We start from the raw sequence: 27456 nt of genomic DNA, 5'->3' as shown, positions 1-27456 counted from the left end.
GGGCCTGATTGACTCACACTTTATAGGAAAAGTCTGAGGATTTAAAGATGGATTGACTGGGGAGGAGGGTAAAAGGAATCAAGGACTCCTGGGTGGATGGTGGTCCTGTTTTACTGAGAAAGACAAGATCTGGAAAGAATAGGTTTGGTTGAAGGACAAGGCTACTGAGCAGTAGAAATCAACAGCTGTGTTTTGGATATGGCCATTGTGAGCTACAAATTACACATGCATCATGGATACATTACTGAAAGAAGTTGACGTATGAATCTAGCACAAGGAAAGGTAGAGGGCAGAGATAGTATTGAGCAATCTTTAACTTATGAATGGTATTTAAACTATGAAGGTCATGTCCAGGTAGCTAGCATGGACCAAGAAGAAAAGAGGCCTACACACCAGGCTCTGGCTCACTTCAACAGTTCAAGGTGGAAAGAGAGTGTTCCAGAAGTCTCCTCCTCCAGACAGGAGGCCTGCAGAATGGTGATTTAGGAAAAGGAGAGCCTTTCTCTACTGACAGGTCCAGGTTTCCAGCTTTATGGACATACTGAAGTTTGGGGTGAGTGAAGACCTTTGTGAGTGCCCCCTTGTTAATAGATTTTAGTGAGCATTTCATCCCAGCTGGTGTGAAGAAGAAGCTCTCTCACCTGAAAAGCTATTTTCCATAGACTTTGAACAATATGATAAAAATATTTTTAATGAGATATAGATTAATGCTGCCCTGTGGAGGGAGGACTGGCATGGGAAAGTTTTCAATGACCATCACATCTAAGAATCTGAGACCCTGACCTAGAGACAGGGCAGCAGTTCAACAGACACTAGGCAGAAGTCCTTCTACTTTAGGAAAAGTGCCAACACACCATCCTAGAGAAAAAAAAAAAAAAAAAAAAAAAAAACTTGGCCTCCAGAGCAATGCTGATTAATGGCAGGCTATTAAGTGGAGAGAATTATTATTATTATTATTTTAAATTTTTCTACCTGGACTTTGTCATCTAGAAACAACACCATCATTTTATTTTATTTTAATTTTTAGGAGTCAGGGGATATAATAAACATGACTCAGAATCAGCAGGGTTGAAGAAATATTATTATTAAGTCAGAAATATTATGTTCATTTAGCATCTTTTTTAATTTACATAGTTTTCTGGGAGAGAAAATGACTATTTATATAGATTTGATTATCTGAGATTACCCATGAATATATTGCTTGGGGAGCATGCTGCATAGTTAATATTGCAGCAAATTATAGGAGTTCTCCCCATAAAAGAGCAAAGAAATCTGTGTCCCAGTGGAAAACATTTATGGTGGTGTAGAGAAGCCATTTCAACAACTCATGATTCTGTGGTATGCTCCCCAAAAGGGTATTTTACCTTTTGATGCCTCTACTGGGTTCTGTGTTGGCTTTTAGTAGCAGAACAGGTGATTCCTCTACACATTAAGGCCTACTGTAATTTACATTTCATGTTACAGCAAAGAAGTGAATTTTAACATGCAGCTGACATATTTTTCCAGAGACTTCTTGGAAAATCGGAATATAGAAAAGGAATCAGTTTTGAAGTATTGGATGTGAGGTATTGGTGAATTAAAGAACACATTCAGGAACAAAGATTTGATGTAGGAAAAGCATTTTTATCCAAAAGAAATGCATTTGGTAGAATAAACTATTTCCTTTTCAGAAAAAAAAAGGACTGATTTTGGAAAACTGTCACAAGAGATCTAATTCTGTTTTTGTTATCACAATTTGCACATATTCTCCTCCAGTGTTATAACCCAGGCCTACAGTTCCTGGACATCATTTAATGCAGTGACTTAAGCACTAGGGAAAGTAAACCCCAAAACATATTTCCTTAAAATAACCTCAGAAGCAATGGCAACCATGATGTTTAGCTTCTTTAGTAGAATGTATTCTCTGAACAGAACAATATAAGATTGTGAACATTTTATGATTTCCTTCTGCTTGGTTAATTTATGGTAATTTTTGGAAAAAATATTCAAAATACATACCAGATGTGCAACTGTGTGAAAATAGATGGGACTGAAAAAGTCTGCTCTCCTGCAAGGATCAAGAGTCCTCTGGAAGGTTGCACTGCCCTGCTCACTAAGGGAGGAGCCAGAGTTCTCTCTAAATCCCTTACCTCATTCATTGATTGGGCTGGGCACTGAAAACTATGTGGGACCTTTTAATCAGGAACAGGCTGTTGGAAAATACCACCATGTATCATGGCTGACCAGTGTAAATCTGAGGACTTCTGTGGTCACTCAGTGCTATTCAAGGTAAAATCATCTTAAATTATTCAACATAAACAATAATCGTAATAGCTACTATTATATTGAATTATTTATGAGAATTTTAACCAATGCTTTACTAGATGGAATCTTTATATTCCATTATTTTCTCCAATCTTACCACAATTCTTCATGTTAAGTATGATTGTCCCTATTTTACAGTTGAAGAAACTGAGGCTTAGAGAAATTAAGTAACTTGTCCACAGTAACTGAGATGATAAAATGCATTGAGAACAACAAATAGTGAATTCTAATACAGTCATACACCATAAAATGGCATTTGGGTCAATGACAGACCACCTATACCATGATGCATGACTATACATGATATAAACTGTACTTGTTTGCATTCTGAATCCCAAACCAGGACTGCTGTGACTAGCAAGTAGAAATCATAGCGACGTGAACAAGATTGTGATAAATGTAGAAATAGAGTGATTGGCTCCATTAGCAGAGCTAGATTTACTTCTAGTCCTGTTTTAATCCAAGCCTACTCTAATGGGGCCCTTGGTTTGCTACTTGGCAGAGAATGTGTGCCTTATGTGCTCAGACTTTATGTCTGTCAAGATGCCAACTAAAGCTAGGGAACAGGTCTAGAGTTTCAGTTATAATAAGCTATGATATGTGACAGAGTCATTGGTGAGTTAAAAACACATTTCGGGGCTCTACCTCTAAACCGTCCATTGATTAATGATGGGTCTTCAACTTCTGCATTTTTCAACAAGTTCTCAGGTAATTCTGAGGTTCATCAAAATTTAAAAATTACTGCTTTTAATATTTGGGGTGATGTTTCAGAATTCTAAGTCAACATAGTAAGCTACAGTTGTAGCTTGGAAGAAAAATTCAATATATAAGGAATGCATGAAGGATGTCTTCAAAATGTACACTTGGTCTGCTCACTTTTGTCAAAAATACTTCTTTCTCTCCTGATCAGTGTCTACTTCCTATTTACTCCCACTAATACTTGGATCATAAGAATAAGTGTATCAAGTATCCAGTAAGTATGCTCTTTCTGTTACCTAAGAATACAGTTTCATGGAAATAATCCAAATCTTACTCAATATAAAAGACAGATATTTTGTTCTTGAAGATGATTTGGTATTTTGTTTTGTGTTTTTGAAAGCATTCACTCTAAAGGGAAACTGATCTGAAAATCTATCCATCAAACTGATCTGCTCTTTCTAAGCAGGCTATGGAGGGCCTTTGGGGATGCATGCCTGTCAGCACAATGACACTGACAAGTTTTATGACCTTGGGACGGGCCATTATTTGACAGCACATTATTTGACAACACACTTATTTATAACTCTGGCCTCTCATCCTTCAGAGACCTGGTTTGTTATCACAGCCCTTAAAACTGTAGGAAAGAAAGGATCAAGAAGGCAAATAAGCTTCTGCTTCTGCGGGATTAGATAGAAGGCATCCTGTACCTGGTACTGAAGTTCCAAGTGCGACAAACACGACGGCGGTCACAGAATCTTTCAGGCCAATGGTGCAACCAAAGTGGGAAGCCAGATCTCCAATGAAAGCTGTCAGTAGGCCAATCATGAGAATGGAGACGATGAAGCACGCCCAGCCATTCCAGTATTCCGTGGGAGGGACGAAGGCAAACAGGACCTTCCAGAACACAGTCAGAAAGTGCATCACATAATCAAAACAGGAGGGCAGCTTCTCCTCCCCACATTCATCGTCGTCGTCATCTTCCCCTGGAGAGAAAGGAATGAAGCACATTTCATTATGACCCATGTCTTCCTCCCTCCTAACCTCTTCTTCCAGACCAGTCATCCCTTCCCTCGAAGAGACAGGAAGTCATCAGAGTTGGGTGACGTTTAAGGTTTTCTAAGAGACAATGAATCATTAATTATCTAGGTACTCACTGTGCTCATTGGTCAACAGCAAAAACTTACCCTACCCAGGTCTGCTTACATGCAAACAATGCACCCTTTCTACTTTCACATCACTTCCAGTGAGGTTTGTCACTGCAGAGAAATCAAAGAAGGAGTTCTTTCCCGAGAGTTGCATTTTTTAAGACAGTCATTGTGGACAGAGTCTACTAGGGTTCTTTTCTCCCAGTCCAACTCAGGGTGGGAGGGGATCAATGGTTATATAATCACCTTCAGGACAACATTCATAAAAGGCCTTAAGCCACAATGATGGTCCTTGTGTATCACTCCAGCTTCATTTCCTGTGACTACCTCAAACTCAATCTTTACCCTGACTAAATGGAATTATTTGCATTGCTTCCAACTGTATGCACTTTCTCCAACTTTAATCCTTTAGACATGCTCAGTCCCTCCTTTATCCTTCCCTCTGCTCCTTAATATTCACTTCCATGGGGTTCTCTCTGGCTTCCCCAACACTAATCAGGGCTGGAAACACCTCCTCAGAGGTTCCATAGCTCCAAACACTTCTGACTCTAGGTCAGTGATTCTCAGAATGTGCTCCCTAAGCCAGCAGCACCAGAAGCCCTTGGGTGCTTGTTAGAAATGCCAATCCTCAGCCCCATGCATCAGAAACTTGGGAGAGCATGTAACAAGAAATGTGGCTTTGAATAAGCCTTCCACAAGATGCTGATGTGTTCTGTAGTTTGAGAACTGCTGTTTTTTCTAAACTGTACCTATTTACTTTCCTCTCTTCTCCAGTTGACTGTGAGCTCTTCATTTATCTTTGCTTCTCCAGTGTTTGGTACCATTTCCCTCAGATGGTTAAATGCTTCTTAAATGAAAGAATGTATGCATGAATTTCTATCAATTTTATATCAGTATATTCCATAATATACATACAAACATCACAATTCCCAATTAAGTCATATTTGAAATGCCCAAGAATATTGAAAATTAATAACAATATTCTGAATTCGAGATTTCATTTACAATGTGAAAATAATCCCCTTTCATGTGATTTAAAATTAGGATATTGAATTTCAACTTTTCTTGAAGTGATAGGAGATAAAGATTCACATATTTTGTGGCCATTTTGAAAAGAACTTCTTGAAGACTTTGTTCACCTGCTCCAAATTTTGTCACCAGGGATTTACTTTATACTTCACCCAACTAATGCAGCTGGCAGTAGGTGGGGCTGTCAACTTTCCAGTTGACTATATGGCCAGAAATTGCCAGCATGGAGCAAATGTGCACGTCGTGAGACACCCCATGGTGAGTCCATCTGGTGCAAATCACGAGTGGGTAAACCCTCTGAAAACATGGGAGCCTGGAGCAAAGAGTGCTTCTTGCAAAACATGAAAAGAGGAATGTCTAGGTCTGCCACTTGTCACTTACAGGAAGAGAGAAGCAGCAATGCCCTGCTCTTCCAGGAGCACATAGTCTGACCTATTAAGTAGAGTTTGAGAATCTGCAGAAAAAAGAGCCTTTGGAACGTCTTCAGTAAACTGTTAGAATACTCCAGCAGGTGAGCAAGAGAGCCTTTGGGGGATGCATAGGTAGAGAACTTGAGTAAACTCTGCTGACTGATACCTGTGGGGGTGTAAAAGCACCAATGACCTCCTCCTCCAGGGCTCAGACAATATGGGCTCAGGATTAGTACACATGTCTAAGAAGCATGCCTAAAAACACAAGATGCTTCTTAATGAAAGCACTGATATGGGCTGCACTGTGTCTCCCCCAAATTCATATGTTGAAGCTCTAAAAACCCAACGCCTACAATGTGACCTTATTTAAAGACAGGGTCTTTAAAGAGGTAATTAAGTTAAAATGAGGCCCTCCTGGTGGGCCCTAATCCAATCTGATTGGTGTCCTTAACAAGAGGAAATTGGGACACACAGAGATACCAGGATATGTGTGCACAGAGGAAAGACCATGTGGGGATGTAGCAAAATATAGAATTTGCAAGACAAGACGAGAGGTTTCTGGAGGAACCTAGCCTGCTGACACTTTTTAGACTTCCAGTTTCCTGAACTACTAGAAAATTAATTTCTGCTGTTTAAGCCACCTAGATTGTGGTATTTTATTACGGCAGCCTTGGGAAACCAATGCAGCAGGACTTCAGGCGTCTCTTACATTATGGCATTTAGATATAGTATATATAATCACAACATCACAGTCACTGCCAAACATGTACCATTATGATACATCAATTAAAAACAAAATTAAAAATAAAATATTAGTGTTCCTATTACCCAATCTTTCAAACTTTTCTTGTTTTCTTAGACATTTCTTCTTTTTCTTCTTAATGTTTCTTCTTTCTCTTTTCTTCACATGTTAGCTCTAAGCAGAACCCAGCACCAAAAATCTAGTTTTCAGGACTGCCTCTTCTTTCCCTGCCTCTTTTCTTCCTTGCCTCCATTCCAAAAGGGGATGCATGTACCCAGGTGAATTCAGAAAAAGCACTAGAATTTCTACTTATATTTATTTTGTATCCGATCCTTTTTTAATTTTTGTATTTGTGACCATTTTATAATTTCTAGGGCATATGATTAAAATGCTTGAAAATCACTGAATTGTTATGAAATGTTCATAGAAACATGCTATTCTCTGACTCTGCAAAATTACTTAATTTGGGGTGACTGAGTCTTATATTTTGAAGATGAACAAGAAAATAAATAAGCTTTTCAGAAAACTGACACTTAGAAATCGAGAGTAGATATTATATTTGTTTTCAAGATGGAAATAATACCTTTCCTATGAGGGAGGTACAGGGGAATAATTAGATCATCTCTGCAAAGTGTCTGAGGATGTTTCAAGGTGATGATTATCATGGTAGTTATCATTATTTTCCTCCACTTAGGGTTGCCACTGTGTTTCCCATTATTATTTAATTGCTCAGTCAACACGCTGGGTCCTAAGGTTACATTTTAGGTTTTTAAAAACAAAATTTAGTTTTACACTTGGAAATTAGCTTCATGATCTATTAATGTGAAAGTGGTGAATATGAAAGTGGGGTAGGGGGAGATCCTTCTGTAGGATTCCAGCCTTAGAAGAAATCTTAAATGTTTTAATGCTTAAGTTGGACTGAGCAGTTCATCTATTTTCCATCATTTGAAAGTAGATGTGACTTTTCAGCCTTTTTGCTTGGATCTCACTGACTTTATAAATTTTGATCTTCAACTGAGAAGTCATTTAAATATTAAAAATGATCACTGACTGCCATGCATCATGCACGGTTTCTCTGTCTTAGGGAATAACGCATAGATATTATGATCATCGATCATCACCAGGACAAAATTTAAAGTCTGTTTCTTGCAGTGGAAGAGCAGTGGAACATAAAAAACAAACACAAACAAACAACAACAATAGAAAAACAAAAAACAAAACAACAACAACAAAAAAAAAACCCTAAGCCCTGGGAGCAAATTTTATGTGACAGCAAAAAATGATAGCAATCTGCCGGTTCTGTGTGCTTACCAGTGCAGGGTTACCGGAGACTACATAATTCTTTCAAGGCCCTCCTCTGTATGAGCAAAGAAATAGGTTGGTGGGTTTACTTTTACACGATCCCAAGTAAATCCCTCTTATCTCAGAATCCTTTTTTTTTTTTTTTTTCAGCTTTATGGGTTCCATTAATGGAAAGATAAACAAGCTATATTTGAGTAATCCCTCCCATAGCCCCTCCCATAGCCTTTTAAAGAGCTTCCTTGATACATGTTGGGCTTCCTGGATATCATTACAAAAAATAGCCAAATCATTAAAAGTGCAGATTAAGAGTACATTAAAAGTACTATTGATGTGATAGTACAGGCACTGCCCTGCTCTGGAGCAGGGGGATGAGAGAATCAGCACATAAGAGCTCATAAAAGGCACTCCTTGGGCTTGGTACCCACAGGTAACATTCTAGAGTAAACAGGTGATTCTTGACATCCTTCACTAGATGCTCAGGGTTTGACCATGGGGAGAGCTTTGAAAAACAGCAAAAGAAACTGCCAAGATGTAGTGGACACTTAGGTCAGAAACCTTAAATTTCAATTTCTGGTTCTTGTAGCTTATTTAGGGGCAAGACACAAACATTTTGAGCTTCCATTCCTTGTCTGTCAAATAAGTGTCCAAACTCCCACAACACAGAGCTGTTGTGAGGACCAGGAGAGGAAATGTCCAAGTCCTTTGTAAAACAGAAAATCTCTTTACAGATAGATGTGTCATATTCCATTATTGTTACTTGTTGGAGGAAAGGCAGTAAATCAATATGACCTGTGTATCCTGATTTCATTGGGTCTATATTTCTGTTTGAGTGAGTCATTATCACCACAGTTCCCTTAACCACTTAATTTTAGAAAAAGAAAAAAAGGAAGCAACAAAAAGAGGGAACATAATGGAATGTCCACTATGTGACAGGTGCTGAGTAAAATTCTTTCACATACCCGATTCTATTTCATCTTTACAATAATCTTGTAAGGTAGGTATTATTAATCCTATTGTATATACAGGAACTTGAAGTTAGAGAATTTAAGTGATTTTTGTTTAGTTTTGTTTTGTTTGTTTGATACCAGGGATTGAACCCAGCTGCATTTAACCACATCCCCAGACCATTTTTTAATTTTTTATTTTGAGACAGGTTCTCCCTAATTTGTTTAGGGCCTAAGTTGCTGTGGCCATTTGGACTTGTGATCCTTGTGCTTCTCAGTCTCCTGAGCAGCTGGAATTACAGGCATGCAGCACTGTGAGGGGCTTACGTGACTTTTAACATGATCACTCAGTCAGTTTCCCTATGTGTGATGTCTTCCTGAAGCAAGTTGGGGAAATTAGCATCTTCATATACTGATTTGATTCTTCTAAAGTTCTGTGCTGTACAGGTATAATAATATATTTTTAGAATGTGAAAATATTGATGCACTCATCAGTAATACTTGTATTCTAATATTTTCTAGACATAATCATGATTACTACTTTTGCAGAATCAGACACAAGCTTTTCCACAAGCCTTTGGGGACCATGGAAACAGGGAACCAAGGTAAGTAGAGGGAGTGGCATCATGGTCGATACCATTTAGAATCTCTTCTTAATTCAATTTCTAGTTGCTGAAGGTCAAACACCTGGTTCAGTATCAAATACCCTGAGTTGCACCCGGCTGTTCACTCTAGAATTTGGGAAGCTGGCCTAAATCAGCATGAGTCTGTAACGTAAATCAGTTTGAGAAACATATGCCACTGTGAGTCTGAGGAAGCATCTGACTTTAAATCCCTTCCAGGTATTCGATAGGCTTTCTCCTTCCTCACTATCACTTTTTGTTTTTTGCAACTTGATATACAGTAGTCACAAATCAAATTCTACTCTCCTATTTCCATTTCTTTTCACTTTCAAAGGTTCTCAAAAAAACATACAATGTAAAAGATGAAAGACAGAAGTTTAGCAATTAGCTAATTCTCCCCTTGTCATTGTAGGAGAAAAAAATGAGAACTGTGATTTCAATTGATGAATTTTTGTTCTCATCCTTTCTTGTGTCTGTGTATATCTGGGTGTGTGTTTTGAACACATAAGGGTTTGAATTAAGCCCATTGTCTTTGATTGTCTTGCTCACACAGTGATCTGAGTAAGACATTATCACTGTAGTTTCCCTGAGCCACTTTAATTTGTTTTCTTTTCTCTCCTTTTCCCCCTTAAGATGGTTGTAGGTTATTTCTCATGATAAAACAATTATCATCTCTTCCTAACCACAGTGGTATGTATATACCACCAAATTCAGTTATTCATTCCCAAACAAGAATTTAACTTTTGTTCTGGGTTTTGGAGAAGTGCAATAAGCTTTTATCTATAACCTTACCAGTGAGAAGTACTTAGAGATTCATTGAGGCAAAGTTGATGATATCAATAATTTTCCACCTATGTGTACATAGAAAGATACTTCCTTATGAGGTATCTGAACATGCAATTTGCCAAATTTCTAGATCTATGAATTGCCAAAGTCAGAAAAAAAAAAAAAATGTAGGCATTTGCTTCCATCAACTGAAACAAAACATGGGTGTGAGAAAATAGCTGAACTTAGAGTTTTAGGAAGGTTTCGGAGCTTACTAATTTCAAACCCTTGTTTAACGTGAATTCTTTTAAACTCTCTCTCTGCCAACTATTTGGTTGCCAATGCCATACCCGTGAGTCTCAGCCATTATGGAATTCATGATCTCATCATCCAGGTTCTAGTGGGCCTGACTATCAGCTGAGGCTGCTGGGTCCCACTCATTTGTCCTCATCCCATCTGCTAGGTCATGCTGTGTTGTCTCACATGACTTTCTTTCAGGCATTTGAAGCTGGCTACTTTCATAACAACTTCATTCCACACCCCAAGTTTGTTTGTCAGGTTGACTCTGTTCCTTTGAGCCCCTTCTAAGTGATCCACATCCTTCCTTTTTAAACACCATGCTGAAGCTGAACAGAGCTCCAAGAGGCACTTAATTCACTGGCAGTTGGGAAGGTCTTTTACCTTACTCATCCTGAACTCAAAATGTATGTTCGCATAACTACATCACATGCCATCATACACTGATCTTACTTATATTTTATTTTTTTTAATCTATTAAGCTAGTTTTAATTTTTCATTGAATCATAAAAATTCAGATTAAATCTAGATTTCTTCTAAGCAACCACCAAAGAAGACACTAATAGATGGAAAGACCTCCCATGTTCATGGATAGACAGAATTAATATTGTTAAAATGACCATATTACTGAAAGTTATCTACATATTCAATGCAATCACTATCAAACTACCAATGACATTCTTCACAGAACTAGAAAAGAAGTCCTAAACCTCATATGAAATAGTGAAAGACTCAAATCAATTCTAAGCAAAAATAAAAATAAAAATAAAAAATAAAAACAGCAATGCTGGAGGGTTCATAATTCCAGTTTGTAATTACTAGAGCTATAGCAACAAAAGCAACACAGTACAGGCATAAAATACAAACATAGAACAATGTTACAGAGTAGAAGACAGAGACAAACCCACACAGATGCAATCATTTGACCCTTTACAAAGGTTCCAAAAATACGTTGGAGAAAGTCAACTTTTTAACAAAATGGTACTAGAAAAACTGCATATCCACATGTAGAAGAATGTTAGATTTCCTGTTTTTCATATTGTACAAAAGTCAACTCAAAATGAATCAAAGACTTAGGGATTAGCTCAGAAACTTTGTAATTATTGGAAGAAAATGTAGGGTCAATACTCTAATAGATAGTCACAGGCAATCAGACTACCTTCCTCAATACGACTCTGAATGCTCAGGAAATAATACCAAGAGTTAAAAAATGGAATGGCATCAAATTAAAAAGCTTCTGCACAACAAAAGAAGGAGAGTGTGAAGAGAGAATGGACAGAATGAGAGAAAATATTGGTCACCTAATTTTCCAACTAAGGATCACTTATACCTTTAATCAAGAGCAAGAGTTCACTGCTTTCAATCTAAAACAGGCCATGTCTCCCATTTTGCACAATGCTTTGACTTGTTATTTTGGGACACAAAAATATATCTTTCTCATCTCTCTTGATTAGGTTCATTAGAAGAAGTGATTACTTACTCCATGCAAAACCTTGTCATTAAAAAAATTCTGCATATCATAGTATCATACCAGATTTTTCTAAGAACTTTCAGTCAAAATGTATTCAAATTGTGAAAATGTCCCTTGATATGGTCAGTTGTTGGTCAGTTGTTCTTGGGGCAGATGTGAGCCTCATTGCTTTTCTCTGGTCTTACTGTCCTAGCTCCTTAAACCAAATGCCTGAGAGGAAGGATAGTGTTACACTGAGAGGCCTTTCTTCACTACGTAGTGGGAATCAGAACTAGTGTGGAGACCTCACAGCCAGAACCTATTATTCCTGGACACCTGCATGTACAGTAATATGCAATTTACTCCTAGAGACCCCAGTGGTCTCCAGTTTTCATCCTATGTTTCTTGATGAATGCAGTGACTATCAATGTCATTGTGCACAAAATATGAGTTCAAGATTGCTGCAGATTTGTAACTTGGACTACTAGCCTGTTTCTGAATCCAGAAAATACTACATACACCTTGTTTATCATCCTCATTACCCTTCTAAGTCTCAGACAGACGTGGGCCATCCTGTTCCATAAGACAAGTGCTAGTTCTTTGGAGATATGGGTCATGTGATAGGTGACAATATTGGAAATCAACCCAAGAAGGCAATTGACAGTGTGTAACTCTCAACCCTGTCTGAGACCAATGAAGCTTTGGCTGAAATTTTCCAAGAAGAATATCATGCTTACCAGTTTGAGTCATAATGGTCCTTGTTAGAGTGGTTAACATAGCACAAGAAATATTTATCGTGACAGAAATATTTCTCAGCAAATGTAGCCTCTGTCAAAATGAAAAACGGATCCTCTAAGGAGTTCTAACTCCACTCAAATTTGGTTATTAGTAAAATGGATCTGTTTAAAGCTAGAAATTAACTGACTTAGTCTCTCTCTCTCTCTCTCTCTCTCACTCTCTCTCTCTCCCTCTCTCTTCCTTTCTCAAGAATTTGTCTATGAGAAAGGAGCACTCTTACATGATTATAGTTTGACATAATTAGTCATGAGTGTTTTTGCCTCAAGCTTGGATTTTTCAAAACAACTTTGTGTCAGAATCTTGACATTCAATGTTCTCTAATCCTTTATGAATTGTAGGACTGAGAGACATCCAGCATTCTGCAACACAGAAATCTATTTCCTAAAGACTTGAGCACCTAAGAAAGAAACCTGTGGCGAGTAGCACCAATACACAGCAAATGTAGATGCCTCCTGCTAGTTTAGATGGCTTAGCTACTTTTGGTAGTTGTGGGCACATCAGGTTCTAAGACTGGCCTGAGGGCTCCGATAACACTTGGTAAATATCAGCAGCTGTGTCTAAATTAGCCTCCTGCAGTGTGGGAGGCTGAGCCTTGGAGGAACCGTTTGGGCAGCCATAACCCTGTAATTTTCAACAAACATATCAACGTGATAGCCTAGGAAAATGTTAAAATTTATATCGAGGGTAGATGTGTACCAAAGTCTGCTCCATGTGCAGAGGAGTGTGAAGACTGCTCAGATTCCCTTAAGATGCTGCTATCATTGAGCTGTGACTTCAGGTTCCCTTACTGAGCACTTTCATGCATGTGAGTAACTACGCACATCCCACTTAATCTTCACCTTCCCAGGAACCTGGTGAAGGAGGTACTATTTTCTGCATTTTAGAGATGGAGAATCCAAGGCTCAGAGTATTTAATTATCTTACTTATGAGATCAAACCCTCCACTACTTCACTAGAATGGCTCCACCCATTATTTCCATGGACAAAAATCTCTGTAGATTGTATAGTAAAAATTCATTCAGATAAAATTGAAGCTCCTTTGGCATTGTTTTATGAAAAGCACAATTGGGAAATAACTATCCTTCTTAAATTGGCCTTCTCTATATGACGTGATATATAAAATATTAAATTGCTCTTTTAGAGAATGAGTGGCTGGCTCCACTTTATCCTTCCTGAAGAGTCTCAGTTTCCTTCAGTCTTTAGGTTAATCCTCAATTAGTGCTTTTTGTTAGCCCTCTTGGGAAGGGGCATTGTCCTCATTTTGGTGGGAAACACTTTCCTCTCTGGGCAGCAAACAGGAATGACACTAGCCCTTCAGTGATGACAACCACCTTCGCCGGTGACAGTTCTCCTGAAGTGACTTTGTTCTGATCATGGGATTTGTGAGCTGAATTGCTGGTATAGTGGTGATACAAGTTAAGTGCCTAAGAATCCAATCAAGTCCTTGGTTTGCACAATGCAAAGTGATTGCAATTCTTGAGGGCAACATGCTTCTGCTTGCTCCTGCTTCCTGCTCTCTCTTGTGATTTTCAATGAGATCTCAGTAAACAGGGCTCTCTACTGACTAGTAATTTACTAGTTCTGGGGCACCTTGAAGATTTTCTTTGTGCCTCGGTTTCTCCTTCTGGAAAATAGGCATAGCCATAACTAATTTTCTTGTTGTGGGTGGAAAAGATAAACGAGATTTTCAAGATAAGTTGTATGTTTATACATTGTAAAAGGTTTGGGTAGGGAAGAGGGGATGAGCTCATTCATGGAATTCAGATTCAGCATCTCTTTCCCCCACTGCCCGTGAACACTTCAGAGGGCAGGTTGACTAAGGGGGATATTCACAATGGTATCTGTCTCTGTGTTGTGGCTTTTTAGTCTCTCATGAGTAATAAGCCTGCATCAGGCTGTTGCGATGCATTTCTTTAATGTAAACTATCTTAAAAATCTCTGTTTATCCTCCTATCAATAAATCTATAGGTTGTTTTCCTTATGTGGTTAAGTCCTCATGCGAATTCTATTAAGTCTGCAGTTCAAAAATATTTCAGGCCACTGTTTTGAACTACAAGCCCAGGCCAAACCCCTAACCTGGATTGCTAGTGAATTGTCCAGGGGAATTGGGTGATGAATCCCTGACTTTATGAGTACCATTCATTTCTTCAGTAACTATTTATTAACAATTTAGGTGTCAGGCACAGTTCTAGCCTTTGGAAATGTAGACAAATAAGATCCTGGTCTAAGAGAACTTCCACTCTGGCAAGGGGAAACAGTGAACAAGTAAAACAAATGAATAAACATTGTAATTTCAGATAACAATACAGGCTTTGAAGAACAATGGAGTAGGGTGATGTAATAGAGTAATTGGGGAGTAAAAAGAACACCTTTAAGGTGGTGTCTAGTGAGCTAAGGCCTTGGTGGGAGAAAAAGACAGACATGGAGAGAAAGTATTCCACGCAGAGGAAGCAGCTGTGCACCAGATTGAGAGGAACAGAAATAAGCCCAAGGCTTACAGGTGTTAAACTCTGATGGAAAGGTGGAAAGAGGACTGACCTTGGAATCAGAACCCCTGGGTCAGTGTGTGAAGCCTGACTTCTATTTCCCCATCTTATAAATGGCTCCCAAACGTCTACAACACAGTCTTGTGTGAACATAAAACAACAATTCACCAGTGGTGAGGCCTTTCGTTCAGTCCATGTGGCTAGGGTGCTGGCCTAGGAAAGTTTTAGTTTTTGCTTTTCCAACTCCTGAACTTCTTCCTCAGAAGAAGTACACAAGTCATTAGGTAACATCAGGGGGCAGACCCAGAATGTGGGAGAACTGAGGCACTTGTTCACAACTCACAAGAACTAGAGGAGCACAGCCCTATGTGTAGCAAGATCCCTGAGGCTCTTTGTGGTACTGGAAGGGGTTCTTTCCCTTTCTGGCCTCAGGTTCTTATTTATTAAAAAACGGCAATGGGGAGATTAGAATAATTCATCAATAAGCTCGGTGCTGGGATTCTGAACTAAGATGCTCTAAAAGGAAATATGGTATAACACCCAGTCAGAGAGGGCCAGATTAAAGGCAATGCAGGGGACATGCATGTGGTTGGCAGTGTGTGCGTGTCAAGGTTGACACAGGCAAGTGGCCTTTCTTTGCAGGAGCTGGAATGACAAGGTCTTTATCAAGAGAGTAGGCTGTGAACAGCAAGAATTAATGCTGTGAGTTACTTTTATGGGGCTCCTTCTCTGCCTATGGGGTGTGTGCGTGTGCAGCTGGGAGGAGGATATGTTTATCCGTTTTTCCACTTCTCCGGATTATTCTGAAATGTTTCCCCACCGAAAACGGTGTTTAAAGGCTCCTGCCTGGGGATGAAAAGTCGCCCTGTGTCTCAAGCATTGATTGGAAAGCAACAACTGAAACTGTACTCACATCGCAGCAGCCAAGGCCAACAAAAGAGCTACTGGATCTATTGATGGTGCATTGTTTGCAGAGAGGAGCTGCTGCCTCTCCAGACAAAAGCTGCATGAGAGACGTGACTCAGGCTTACAAACCAGAGCGCTGAACCATTCGGGAGCCCTTCCACACAGTGTTCTCCTCGAGATTTTGGTAATAAGCAATTTAGGAGAAAAATAGCCCAACAAACCAATATTCTTTTCAGAAGTATCAGCTAAAACATATCTAGGGGCAAGAAAATAATTGCTTTTTCTCTCGCCCTCCTGTCCTCCCACTCCTTTGTTGTGACCTGCCTCTTTCCAAAACTAGGAGAAGTTCTCTGATTCAACATTTTATCCTACCCGTCACTGACATTTTAAAATTGATAGACACCCTAGGTTTGCTCTGCCTGCCTTCAAGTATGGTGCTAGAATATCTCCCATATGTAGTTATCTCTCTGGAATTTACCTTCTTCTTTCTTACTCATACTCTCTGCTTTTCCTCTTTCTCAGGATCACAATTATCAGCTAAATAACAGTAAAATCCCACCAAGAACATTACTAGAAAATGTCATTTTAAATATACATTTGCATATTCAATTTGAACACACAAACAAATATCTTTTATTTACATATACACGCCTATGCATGTCAGCATGTCAGGTGTAGATGCATTTTGAACATAAGATTACATGTCTCAAACTCTTTTTGAAGTGTGGTCATATGTGTGTGAGAGAGTAGGTGTGTATTTGTATAGACTTTCTTTTCTAGATCAGACACAGGAGCATGATATAGTGAAAAAAGTCATATCAGATGTCTTAAATGAGCTTTTTCTAAGTGGGTATAATTAAACCATTTTTCTAGCATATCCTAAGGCAGATATCCCATTTTGATTCAAATTAAAAACCCAAAATTTCAAATAGCCATGCCATGTAAGTGTGACATTTTAATTCTGAAAATGAAGGGTCTTTTAGAGGACCCTTCCTTTGATATTTCTGTGTCCCAGAGACAACTTACAAGGCTGTCTATTCCACTCCTCCCAATTCACAGGTAAGCCCAGAGGACTTGTCCAGAGCCACATAACCAGCTGGTGACTCTGACAATTTGAACACAAGTCTCCAGAGAAGCCAAAGATTCGAATATGTTAAGTTTTGAAAATTAAATGATTTATATGCAGACTTTCTCACAAAGAGCGTGAATATCTTAGCTGAGTATGGAAGGAAGGAATGAGAGTTGAGTTAGTGGCAATGTTGACCACATCTCCTATTTCAAAGAATGGCTATTAGACCTTGATACCTACTCGTTCAAGCATGCCAGTGTTCTAAGTGTGAAGAAACTTGCCTAGACAACTAATTATATCATAGGAAAAGACCAAGAACTCGTAGAAGCGTCTGGGCATTGATTCCATCCTGGTTTGGAAGACCTGACAATTCCAAATTCACAAAGACATTTTGGAAGTCCCTCTGGGCTCCTCATGATGGGGTGAAACCTGAAGTTCCTAGGAAATTCAGCAACTGATTCCGCTCACTTTTGATAATTGACTGTTCTGACTTATTCTTTGTACTTCTGACATAGGCTTAAATGCACATTTCTAAACTCCTGACTTTACCATGTATACATGAGCCTAAAAAACTCATTAATTACATCTCCTTTGACCTGCATTGACTCATCTGACATGTATCCATTGGAGACCTGGAGATGAGCTTCTAAAGATGAGGTTTCATTTTCTAGTTTCCCCTTGCAAGTTGTGTGAACCTAAAGACATTATATAACCACCTCAGCCTTGGAATTATCAATTGTAAACCTCAGGATATAGCTGTGAGGAACAGAAACAATGTACACAAAACCTTGACCTTGTAGTAGACAGCCAATAATGGGTAACATTATTTAAGCCAGATGTAAGCCACGATTTCAAACATAGTCTTTGACAGACTCCTAAAGACAGTTGTACCTACTTTTTCTTATAAAACCAACTCCTTTTAAAAGAACCTCAATCTTTTTATGATTTTAGACAAAAGACAATTAAGAATTTTCATAGTCACATAAGAAAGAAGGTAAAATGGTAACTTTCAATCCATTATACCCTCCCCTTATCTGACTTTCTCATATACAAGCTGAGGTTATATCAAAACTGACCTAGCAGAAGTTTTTTTTTTTTTTTTAACTGTGTAAGTGGAATTTAATTTTTTTTTTTAAATCAGGTAACCCAGGGTTGATACATGAAGTAATAGAATCTCTTCATAGTAATGTTCTAAAACAGAGGAAATGTTAGATCCTTGCTTAGACCAAACTGTCTGACGATCCATGAAGCTCATTTGAGGTACGATTATTGTTTAGGACTTAAAATAGATTGGTCTTCAAGTTGACAATTATTTCAGTGAATTACTTTCCAGTAACACCACTGAGTTGGCAATTTTTGATATTAAAGAATTCACTTTAATGGAGAACACTTACTAATCCACACAGCATGCAGGGATGAAGGACTCTGGCCAGCAGCATCCCAACTCAGCAAGGCTTGCTATGAGACCATGGCCTCCACCTCTTGATTTAGCAGAAGCTGTAGTGTAGTAAGCCTGGCAGACCAGCTACCTACTCAGGTCTGGCCTCATGTTGAATGCTCTCCCTTTTCCTGTGGACGATTCCATAGAATTTATGAGTGCCAATTATGGAACAGGAAGAAAACTAGGTTCTTCTGAATTATCATCATCTTTCTTAGAGGTTAAACTTTGATCATCCTCTCATTCCTCTCATTCCAGTAGAACAGATATGGAGCATATGGTATTGTTGCTTTGAACATTTAATCTGGGTAAGGCCAGGTAGGTGGGCAGAGTGTGCAGTGGACCATAGGACTCAATGCCACCAGGGATGCTGCAGGGAAAGAGCCCCCTAATTGCCATACTGGATGGTACCTTCGAGTGAACCTAGACCAACCTTCTCATGACATTGATGATAAATCTAAAATTCAGAAAAATTAAATACTTGGCCAAAGTTATGCCAAGACACAGAACATTGACTGCGAAGAGGTTTTTAGTTTTTCTACTTTTAGTGATTTTTTCTTTATGTCAGATTTACGAAATCTATGTTTAGTACATTGACTCTCTTTTTTAAAAAAAAGTCACAAATGACGAGGCAAGAGAAGCTGTGGATGTAACATCCTTCCCTTTGTTCACTAGGGAACTGACTGACATCCTACCCAAGGAACTATGAAGGAGACTATAAGGAAATAAGAAATATTAAGGGAAAAAAATCCTTTATATTTCAAGATGCAGCCTGAATATCCAAAACAAAAAGATGCTGTTTGAGAAATATGCACGTCTCTGTGTCTGTGCACATGTGTTTTGTGTATCTGTGTCTTTATAAACTTGTGTATGTGTGTATCTCTATATGTGTTTTTGTCTTTGTATGTGACCCTCTGTGTGTTCATGTGTGTTTGCACAAATATACTCATGACTGTGTGTATACATACATTCTACGCCTGTGTGTTTGGTCTGTGTACTCAGGTCCCAGGCACAGCAAGCAAGTGCACCCTTTGCACTGGACAGAGTCCTGTGTTGATCAGTACCCCAGCACTGCCCCTTATCAGTTTCTTGAGTAAGTTACATTGCTTTTCTGAATCTCAGTATTCTTATTTACAAAATGGCACCTAGAGTACTCACCATGAAGCAAAAAAGGTCAATCATTATGTTTTTAGCCACTTGGCTCTTTCACTAAGTTGAATTAACTGCATTTAGCAAATGTTGGTGTTATTTTATTGCATAATCTTTGATATATATGTTTATCTCCCAACAAACAATTTTGGTGTCCAAATGTATAAAGGGCCTTTGTGAAAGGTGGCGTTGTCTCAATTAGTATCATGGCAACTCCATGATTGAGGCACACTTAACTCCACTGTACATGCAAGGAAACTGAGACCTTGGGGTGAGGTAATCTTCCCAGTCACCTCAGGAGGGGTGGGACATGTCCGCATCTGTTTTCCAAGACAGCCTGGCAACCTCTCTTTCCTTCACCTCGCCTTGGCCCAAGGCTGTTGTGAAGAGCAACAACATGGTGGTGGGGAACTGGCATTGGTATCCTGGTTGTCTTTACCTGGCGAATGTTTGCCCTCTGCTCTTACACACCTGTTTGCTTTGTGTTGTAGCTGGCTCATGAGTTCTTAAGGTCAACCCAACCATTCTGCCTTAGGGGAGATATGAGGAAGAAGAAGAAATGGGAAAAACTCCAACCCAACAGGCAGTGAGCGCTAGCCTCATTAAGAAGTGCATGTGCTGACACATCCTAAAACACCTGGTTTTAGGGCTTGCCTTGCAAGTTTGTGACAGCCATTTAATGGCTGCACACCACTGCTCCTGATATTCAACCGGGAAGCAACAGAAGGAGAATTGCTGGAACATGACTGTTTAATCCCTTCCTAATCTCTGGAGTCTCATAAGTCCTTTAAGTCTTCAAATATTGAACTATAAGTACTTGGATCACAGAAACATGGTCATAGGAGGCCCAGGTACTGAGCTATGAAATTCAAGAAAAGCAGGGGAACAAAATTTCAGGGGTTATCTTGAAAAGAGTTTGAATATGGTTAGTGAGAGAGAGAAGCAAAATCCTACTTATGAAATTATTACTTTTGTTTAGCGAGATATACGGACTCAATTTTGCACAGAAAATTACTTAGGAAAAAAACTCTCAGTAGAGTCCTTCAAAGGCAATTTAATATTTTTAATAAGGCAAATCTTTTCGATTCTCAACTATTTAGCCATGAAATCTTAAAATCCAATGAAACTCTGTCTTCAATAAATGGTGCTTTACAACTTTTTGTCTGTTTAACAACCTCAGAGTATTAACATTCTTTAGGCACTTAAATTTAATCCTAATGACAAACACTGAGCTTTTTTAAAAACTGCCTTTCATGTAATTTAATGTCATTTAGTACCTATAAACTATGTGTCTGTTTTTCTGTTAATTTGTTTCTCAAAATTGTAAATAAGGTCAATTTACCCAGTAACCTGCAAATTTCCAAATAGTATGCCTTATCTTCAAGAATTCATTTAGAAACAAAACACAATATGTTGTATTACAAACAAGAAGGCCTGAGATGTTTTGCATTTCACTTATTAACAGTCCTTTAAAAGATTTGGTCAGGAGCTAGACCCACTGTGGAATGAAGACACCATGGCACCAGGACAGGTGACAAAGGCCAATCTCTGTCACTGAGACAGAGGGAGTGAGCAATTTTCTTCACTTTGAAATTTCTCTCTGGGGCTGGAGTTCCCTTCCAAAGCCATGCCACTTCTGTGAGACTCAGATTCTTCCCTCTGTAGAGTCAAGTTTATCCCAATAACTGCCTTGTGGGGTTTTGAGAAGATTTAATGCAACATAATATGTGAAAGTGTTTGCAAACCAAAATCCATCTCTTGCAAGGAAAGAAGGACTAATATCTGCATAACTGTTTCTCTGTTCTGACCAGATGCAAATGCTCCACTTTGGCCTTGTTGGTGGCATAATCTCATTCACTGTTCAAACCTGCCCTTTCCTAATGCCGTGGTTTGCTGTGGTTCCTGTGCATTACAAAAATGTCTGAATGAACCAATAACACAAAACCATTCCACTATTAGAAAAGCAGATTGGTCCTGAAATTGCCTATTGATGGTATCAGCTTGGCCTCTATCTTAAACTGGAGCCTCTGCACACACTTCCTGTCTTCTGCCTCAGGCTCTACCTCCTCCATGACAAGCTCACCAGCCACTTTAATTTATTCATCTTATTTGCCATCTCATTCATTAGAATATAAGTTCCCTTTGGCCAGGAATATTCCTATTTCATTCACCATTACCTCACATCAAGAGCAATGAAGGACACAAAGAAAGATGACCAGTACATGACACAATGAAAGATGACCAGTACATGGCCATTCTACAAAGCTCATTTATCTGCAGCCAAAGGAAACCTGGAAGCTGTTCTGAATGGTTCACTATAAGATTTACATTGCCTTTAAAGTTTCAATTCTAATATGTCAAAGCCCATGAAACAATTTGGCTATTTTAAATGCTTTCTTCTATTGATCTCATCAGCAGTTTTGCCTGTTTAGTTCTCTCTGTGAAGAAGGAGGATAGCTCATGCCTCAGATGGTAATCTTAGATTTATATAAAGGTATAAGCTGTGAAGAGGGAATTTCCCATGCTTTCTAGGACAGCTTAAGCGAAAATTCCAAATCCACTTTCTTAAGCAGTTATCTATCATTTAATGTTCATACATTCCCATTGTATACTCAATGGCAAGAAACCACAATATGATTACAAACGGCACTAATAATAAATATGCATATAGTTTATTTTTTATTTTATTGTATTTTATTTTTACCACCCTGTCTTGCCACAGTAATTGGGAGATCTGTCAAATTATCCTGTGGCAGAGTATAGAGAGGAGGTTGTGCTAAAAGTCATGACCCAACAGTTAGTGATGCTGTTTCCATTTTTACTGCTTGGGAATCACTATTTAGGAAACTCTAGTTATGTTCATCCACTGCAACCGTGGAAGATGAGTCTGTGGGGATCTTGAAAGAAAGAACCAGTGTAGATAGAGCAAAGGAACTGAAAAACAGGGAGAAAATTCCAGGGTGGTGATGCTTTCACAATATTTTCAAGAGGGAGTTGTTTCTCTATTTATAGCATCATGCAGAGAGTGAACAAAGTTTGATACTACAGGGAGGGACACTTCTTTCTGTATGTCATTTTCTCAGGTCTCTGACTCCCTGAGTTTGAAAAATACTTCATTTTTGCAGGATTTTCGTAATAAAACTCTGTGCTTTCCTTGTACAGGAAGAAACAGAATGTGGAGTCATTGTAAAAGTCATTTGTTAAATGCTGTTGAAGAGATTGTAAAATGCTGCAGATGGTAGTAGTAGAAGTGTCTTAATATCTTCCTTTTCCACCTAAGATTTTATTCTTTTTCTGACCTTCACTTGCCCACTCTGTGCTGCTTTCAGGGAATTTTCCTGTGATTGGCTATCAATGAAATAGAGACACAAATGACTACATTTATATTGTATCCTTCCAGAAAGAATGATGCAGGATTGATGGAGAAGAATAGTATATTTAAAGACATTTGCTTCATCTAGATTGGCTAATTTCATGTACATGCAGAAGATACATTTTTTTCTCTTGATTTTACCACCTTTGGTGCTTTGCCATAGACCAAGTGACAGAGTAGAAAAATTCAGCTCAGGTTGGCCATTTTAACTTACGACATGCACAGAAAGGCACTCACCAGCACTGACAGTGATAGCTTCGATGAACTGTTCCCTCCAGCTGTTTGTCCCCACCACCAGGGCCAGGTTTGTCTTCTTGATGAGTTTGTCCACAGTACTCTAAAAGGTGGAAAGGAATAAGATAATAACTGCCGGGCTTGTTAAGACCTGGAGAAATATAAGACCTTGTTGGAAACCTCAGAGTTATGTAAAGGGTAGCAGATGTTAGGCTCAGAACAACAGTATTGATATCAAACACTTTTATGATTATGCAAACAAGCATGGTCCTTTCTTGGAAACATTCTGAAATGGAAACTTCTTTGTAGCACAGACAAGCCTTCTTCACTGACTAATGGCCAATGAAAAATAGCCTTAGTGTTTAGTATAGTAGCTGTTGCAAAGGACCATCCATTCCCCTTGAATGTTTTGTGAACTGGCTTCCCTGCTGGCTTTGTCTGTAGGGTGTTGTCTGCAACTAAATTAATATAGGTTCTGCCTGCTTTATATATCTGTAAACAACAGGAAGTGACTGACAGATTCTGAAACCAAAGACTTAATCTTCTTCTTTTGTTTACCAATGAAATGCAGCCAGGTAACAGAGTCTCAAGGTTGCTTGCTGCACTGTCATCAATAAATGGATTTATTTTTGGCAACTACTTTGGTCAACCTTGTGGCTTTTAGAGAATTCCACCCTCATCCCATTCCTGTTACAGACAAGAAAAGATGAGACAAGCAAAGATCCCTTCTTAATGGTTTAGGGCACTTTGCTAATAACCTTACAATGAATTTCCCTGTTTTATTAGTGCTGTGCTACATGCCCTTTATTTTTCTTTAGAACTTTCAAAGTAGTTCGTTTTGTACAATTAGTACTGTCTAGATTTCTAAATTTAGTTATTGTAACAACAGGTGCAGCCAAGCATTCACAAGAAAACTAAGCAGATGCACTCAAAGCACTACCACGAATCATGGCAACTACAGGAGAAGGGGCATTTCTGGGACATTGAGGCTGTTCTTCTTAGAGAATCTACCACATCAACTAGTCTACCAAGCATCCACACTTACTGTCAGAGCATCCTCGAACTTCCACTAATTGCAAGGAGGCAGAAAACATACATTATTTGTCTTAGGTCAAATCTGTACATGTTTAATACAGTGTAGCTGAATTGACTATGGCTTGAGAGACAGAGTACATTGTTAGCTAACTGGAAGTGAAGAAAATATGATCTGAGGGACCTGTTTGAGAGGCCAAAGCCAATTTATAACATCAAGCATGTTAATCCAAGGAGAGTCATTGGAACTGACTTGAAGCATTGAGAATATAATAAACATGTAAGGGCCCATCTCCAGCTGGCTCACTCTGTATTTGTAATGTTATTCTTAGCTGGATTGGATGTCCTTAGGGTGGTGACCTTTAAGCTTCTAGCCTGGTGTCTAGAACTGCTGGTGCCCCTGATAACAGCTGTAATAGTCAATGCTCTTGGGCACAATAACTTGAAGCACATGACAAGCGTCTGTCTTTTCTCTCCCAACTCAGCCACATCTCATCAAGCACTCAGAGCATCTTAGTTGATGCCAATTCACAGTACTAGGTAGAATGTAACAAGAAATGACCTTGATTTTTCCTAAATGTAATGGAAACATGGGAAGCTCTCTCCAAAGGAGCCCTTTGTACTGAAACCAAGGCAGAGAATCTCATCACCTGCGAGATAAACAGCTGAACAGATAAAATGCTCTGATGCTAGACACAGACTTCCTCACAAAAATATCTGCCAAAGAACAAATGTTTAAGATAAAATAATCAACATTTACGTATGTGTAAAACTCAGAGTAGATTTTAAACTTGACTTCATGTTGACCCTGGAGGTACAGTCCAGCTTCTTTCTAGGGCTTAATTCGCATATGTGTCATTCCTTGACCTACAGGAGAAAGGGGAGTGAATAGAGATAAATCTGAAGCTCAGACACCTGAACTTAGACATTGCTGTTCATTTTTATCTGGTGAGTTCCTAAACGCCAGGGAGAAGCTCTTGACTGCACTAGACTTTTGAGAGACAGTGAAAACCTCACCCTCACCAATGGGTGTCAGTAAAGTCATGCTCTTAGTTACAACAGAGTAGTAAGAACTCAGTGGGCAAAGCGCACTGAGTTGTGAAATGTCACTCAGACTTGGAGTTCTAAGGCAGTTCTGGGAACCTCAAACACATTTGTTAGCTATGTTCTGGGAAACTGAATTTCTTGAATAAGTAATATATCAAATTGATAACTGAGGGCACTTCAGAAACATGTCCCCTTTAGATATCAATGGTAACTGTATTGATGAATTTGGAGGAAATGAGAGGAAATAGTCTGTGGAAGCTATTCTAGGAGGATAAGTACACTGAAGAACCCAACTTATGTAAAGAGACTGGGGGTACTTTCCAAAGCTCAGATTGTTGGAGTGGTGACCAGAGAGGGCTTTCGACCCACAAAAACTTTGCTTCCTGGGAGACTTACCCAACCCAACACTTTCTAGGGGAAGTCACTATGATTGTTCTTTCTATCATGGATATGTGGAAGGGAAAGTTTAGGTGCTGTCCCAAAGGGAGAGAACATTCAATTCCCCATGAAAAATTTGGCATGGATAGGGACAAGCTTGCTCCAGAAATGCCAACCCACAAAATCTCTGCTGTAGCAAGTGGTACCAGAAGAAAAGAAGGTGCATAAGGAAGAACAAAGTTGAACACACCTAGACAAAAGGTCAACAGTCTAGCCCACAGAAATGGACAAAGATTCCTGTACCTTTAGGGATTAAAGGGACTTTTTGTTTTTTGGTGGAAGAGAGGGTGCTGGGAATTGAACCCAGGGCCTCATGCATGCTAGGCCTGTGCTTCACCAGGGAACTACACTTCCATCCTCTGCAGGGAACTTCTGCATGTTCCACTCATGGGTTTGCAACAAGCCAGGTTCCAGATCATATGTGATAGGCTGTGATGACTGGAGTCAGTCTAGAAAGCATTGGTTCCAGAGTTTTCTCCTGTCTCCTCTTTCTATGAAAATGAGTGCAAGGAAGACTAATAGATTATCAGCAGCCTGAAGAAGAAAGTTTAATTGCTTATTTTTTTCCCTTTATTGTGGTACTGAGCTGCATTCTCAGTCCTTTTTATTATTTTTATTTTGAGAAAAGGTCTTGCTAAGTTGCTGAGGCCAGCCATGAACTTGGGGTCCTCGTGCCTCAGCCTCCCAAGTCACTGGAATTACAGGCATATGCAACCACATCTGGCTTAATTGCATTTTTTTTAAAATATTTTAAGAAATCCATATTAATTACAAAGGCACCTTTTTTTCACCTGCTTCCTCTCAGGCATCTCAATTTGTGAACCAAAATTAAGAGCAAATAATAAAACAGCTGAAGGAATAGAGGCCACTATATGAAAAATCTAGATAAAATACTGAGTTTTCTAAATTGGTGGCCAGATTATCATTTTGGGATCTTTTTTCTGATTTTTTGAACAGGAACAGAGTGCTTTTTGAAAAATAATTGGGGATAAAACTGCTCTGCTCAGGGTTTATAATTCTGGAATGAAAGAGGGGATGCAGCTCATCATACCCCACTGCAGATCTGACATGTGGTTCCATGTATGGTCTTCTAAGGTGTTAGGACTGGGGGTGCAAAGGGCAGTGTCCTGGGGGCTGAGGGAGTAGCTTAGTGATTGACACGAAGTTTCACCTCCAAGTCTTAAGCTCACTCCAAAGTCTATACATTAACTTCTGAATGACTTCCATCATTTAGAAAATTTAGGACCCAATTTTGTTAGCTCAACTATAAATTCTCTGACTATGGGCACTATAACTTTGGTATGTTGACTGTGCTAACATATTCTTGGATCTGAAGAGGATGACTAAATATGAATGAGAGCTTGTCAGTGGGAAGTTACACAGAGATATTACCATGTGTCTCCAAAGCAAAAGCCACTTCATTTTCAGCAGTGTGAATACTTTACTTCTGACAGATTTATTAGCTTTCTCAAACACAGCTTGGCTTCTTCCATCTTAACAGTCTCTTGGTATGCACCTTTGCATCCTCCTTGCTATCCCCTCAGACAAAGCCTTTTCTCTGGGGCAGCTCTGACTCTGCGCAGTGATGGATGCCACCTATCAGGCCCTGGATCTGCTGCTGTTTGGAGTCTATAGGACTCTTGGTTCCCTACTAACTCCATAATTCCAATTGGCTCTAAAGGTCGTTCAATGAATGAGCCAGTTCCTGAAATCACTCTCCCTCCCCTCCAGATGGCTCTTACAGCTCAGGCCAACACTATGAACCACCATGGTCCC

At 39.1% G+C, this 27456-nt stretch overlaps 1 protein-coding gene across 6 annotated transcripts in view; it reads right to left on the bottom strand.

The window, feature by feature from the left end:
* The window catches only part of SLC8A1 (solute carrier family 8 member A1), a 374985-nt gene that overhangs the window by 23174 nt on the left and 324355 nt on the right, over positions 1 to 27456 (bottom strand). For all 6 annotated transcript variants that reach the window (XM_079109859.1, XM_079109861.1, XM_079109860.1 and 3 more), the window contains 2 exons: positions 23167 to 23266; positions 3711 to 3986 (listed from right to left, as the gene is read on the bottom strand). In XM_079109859.1, coding sequence (XP_078965985.1) covers positions 3711 to 3986; positions 23167 to 23266 — 376 coding nt within the window. The remainder of the gene's footprint in view (positions 1 to 3710; positions 3987 to 23166; positions 23267 to 27456) is intronic.

Source organism: Sciurus vulgaris, assembly GCF_902686455.1.
Source record: "Sciurus vulgaris genome assembly, chromosome: 14".
Taxonomy (NCBI): Eukaryota; Metazoa; Chordata; class Mammalia; order Rodentia; family Sciuridae; genus Sciurus; species Sciurus vulgaris.
Note: the sequence above shows the minus strand (reverse complement) of the source record. Positions and strands in the feature narration are given on the sequence as shown.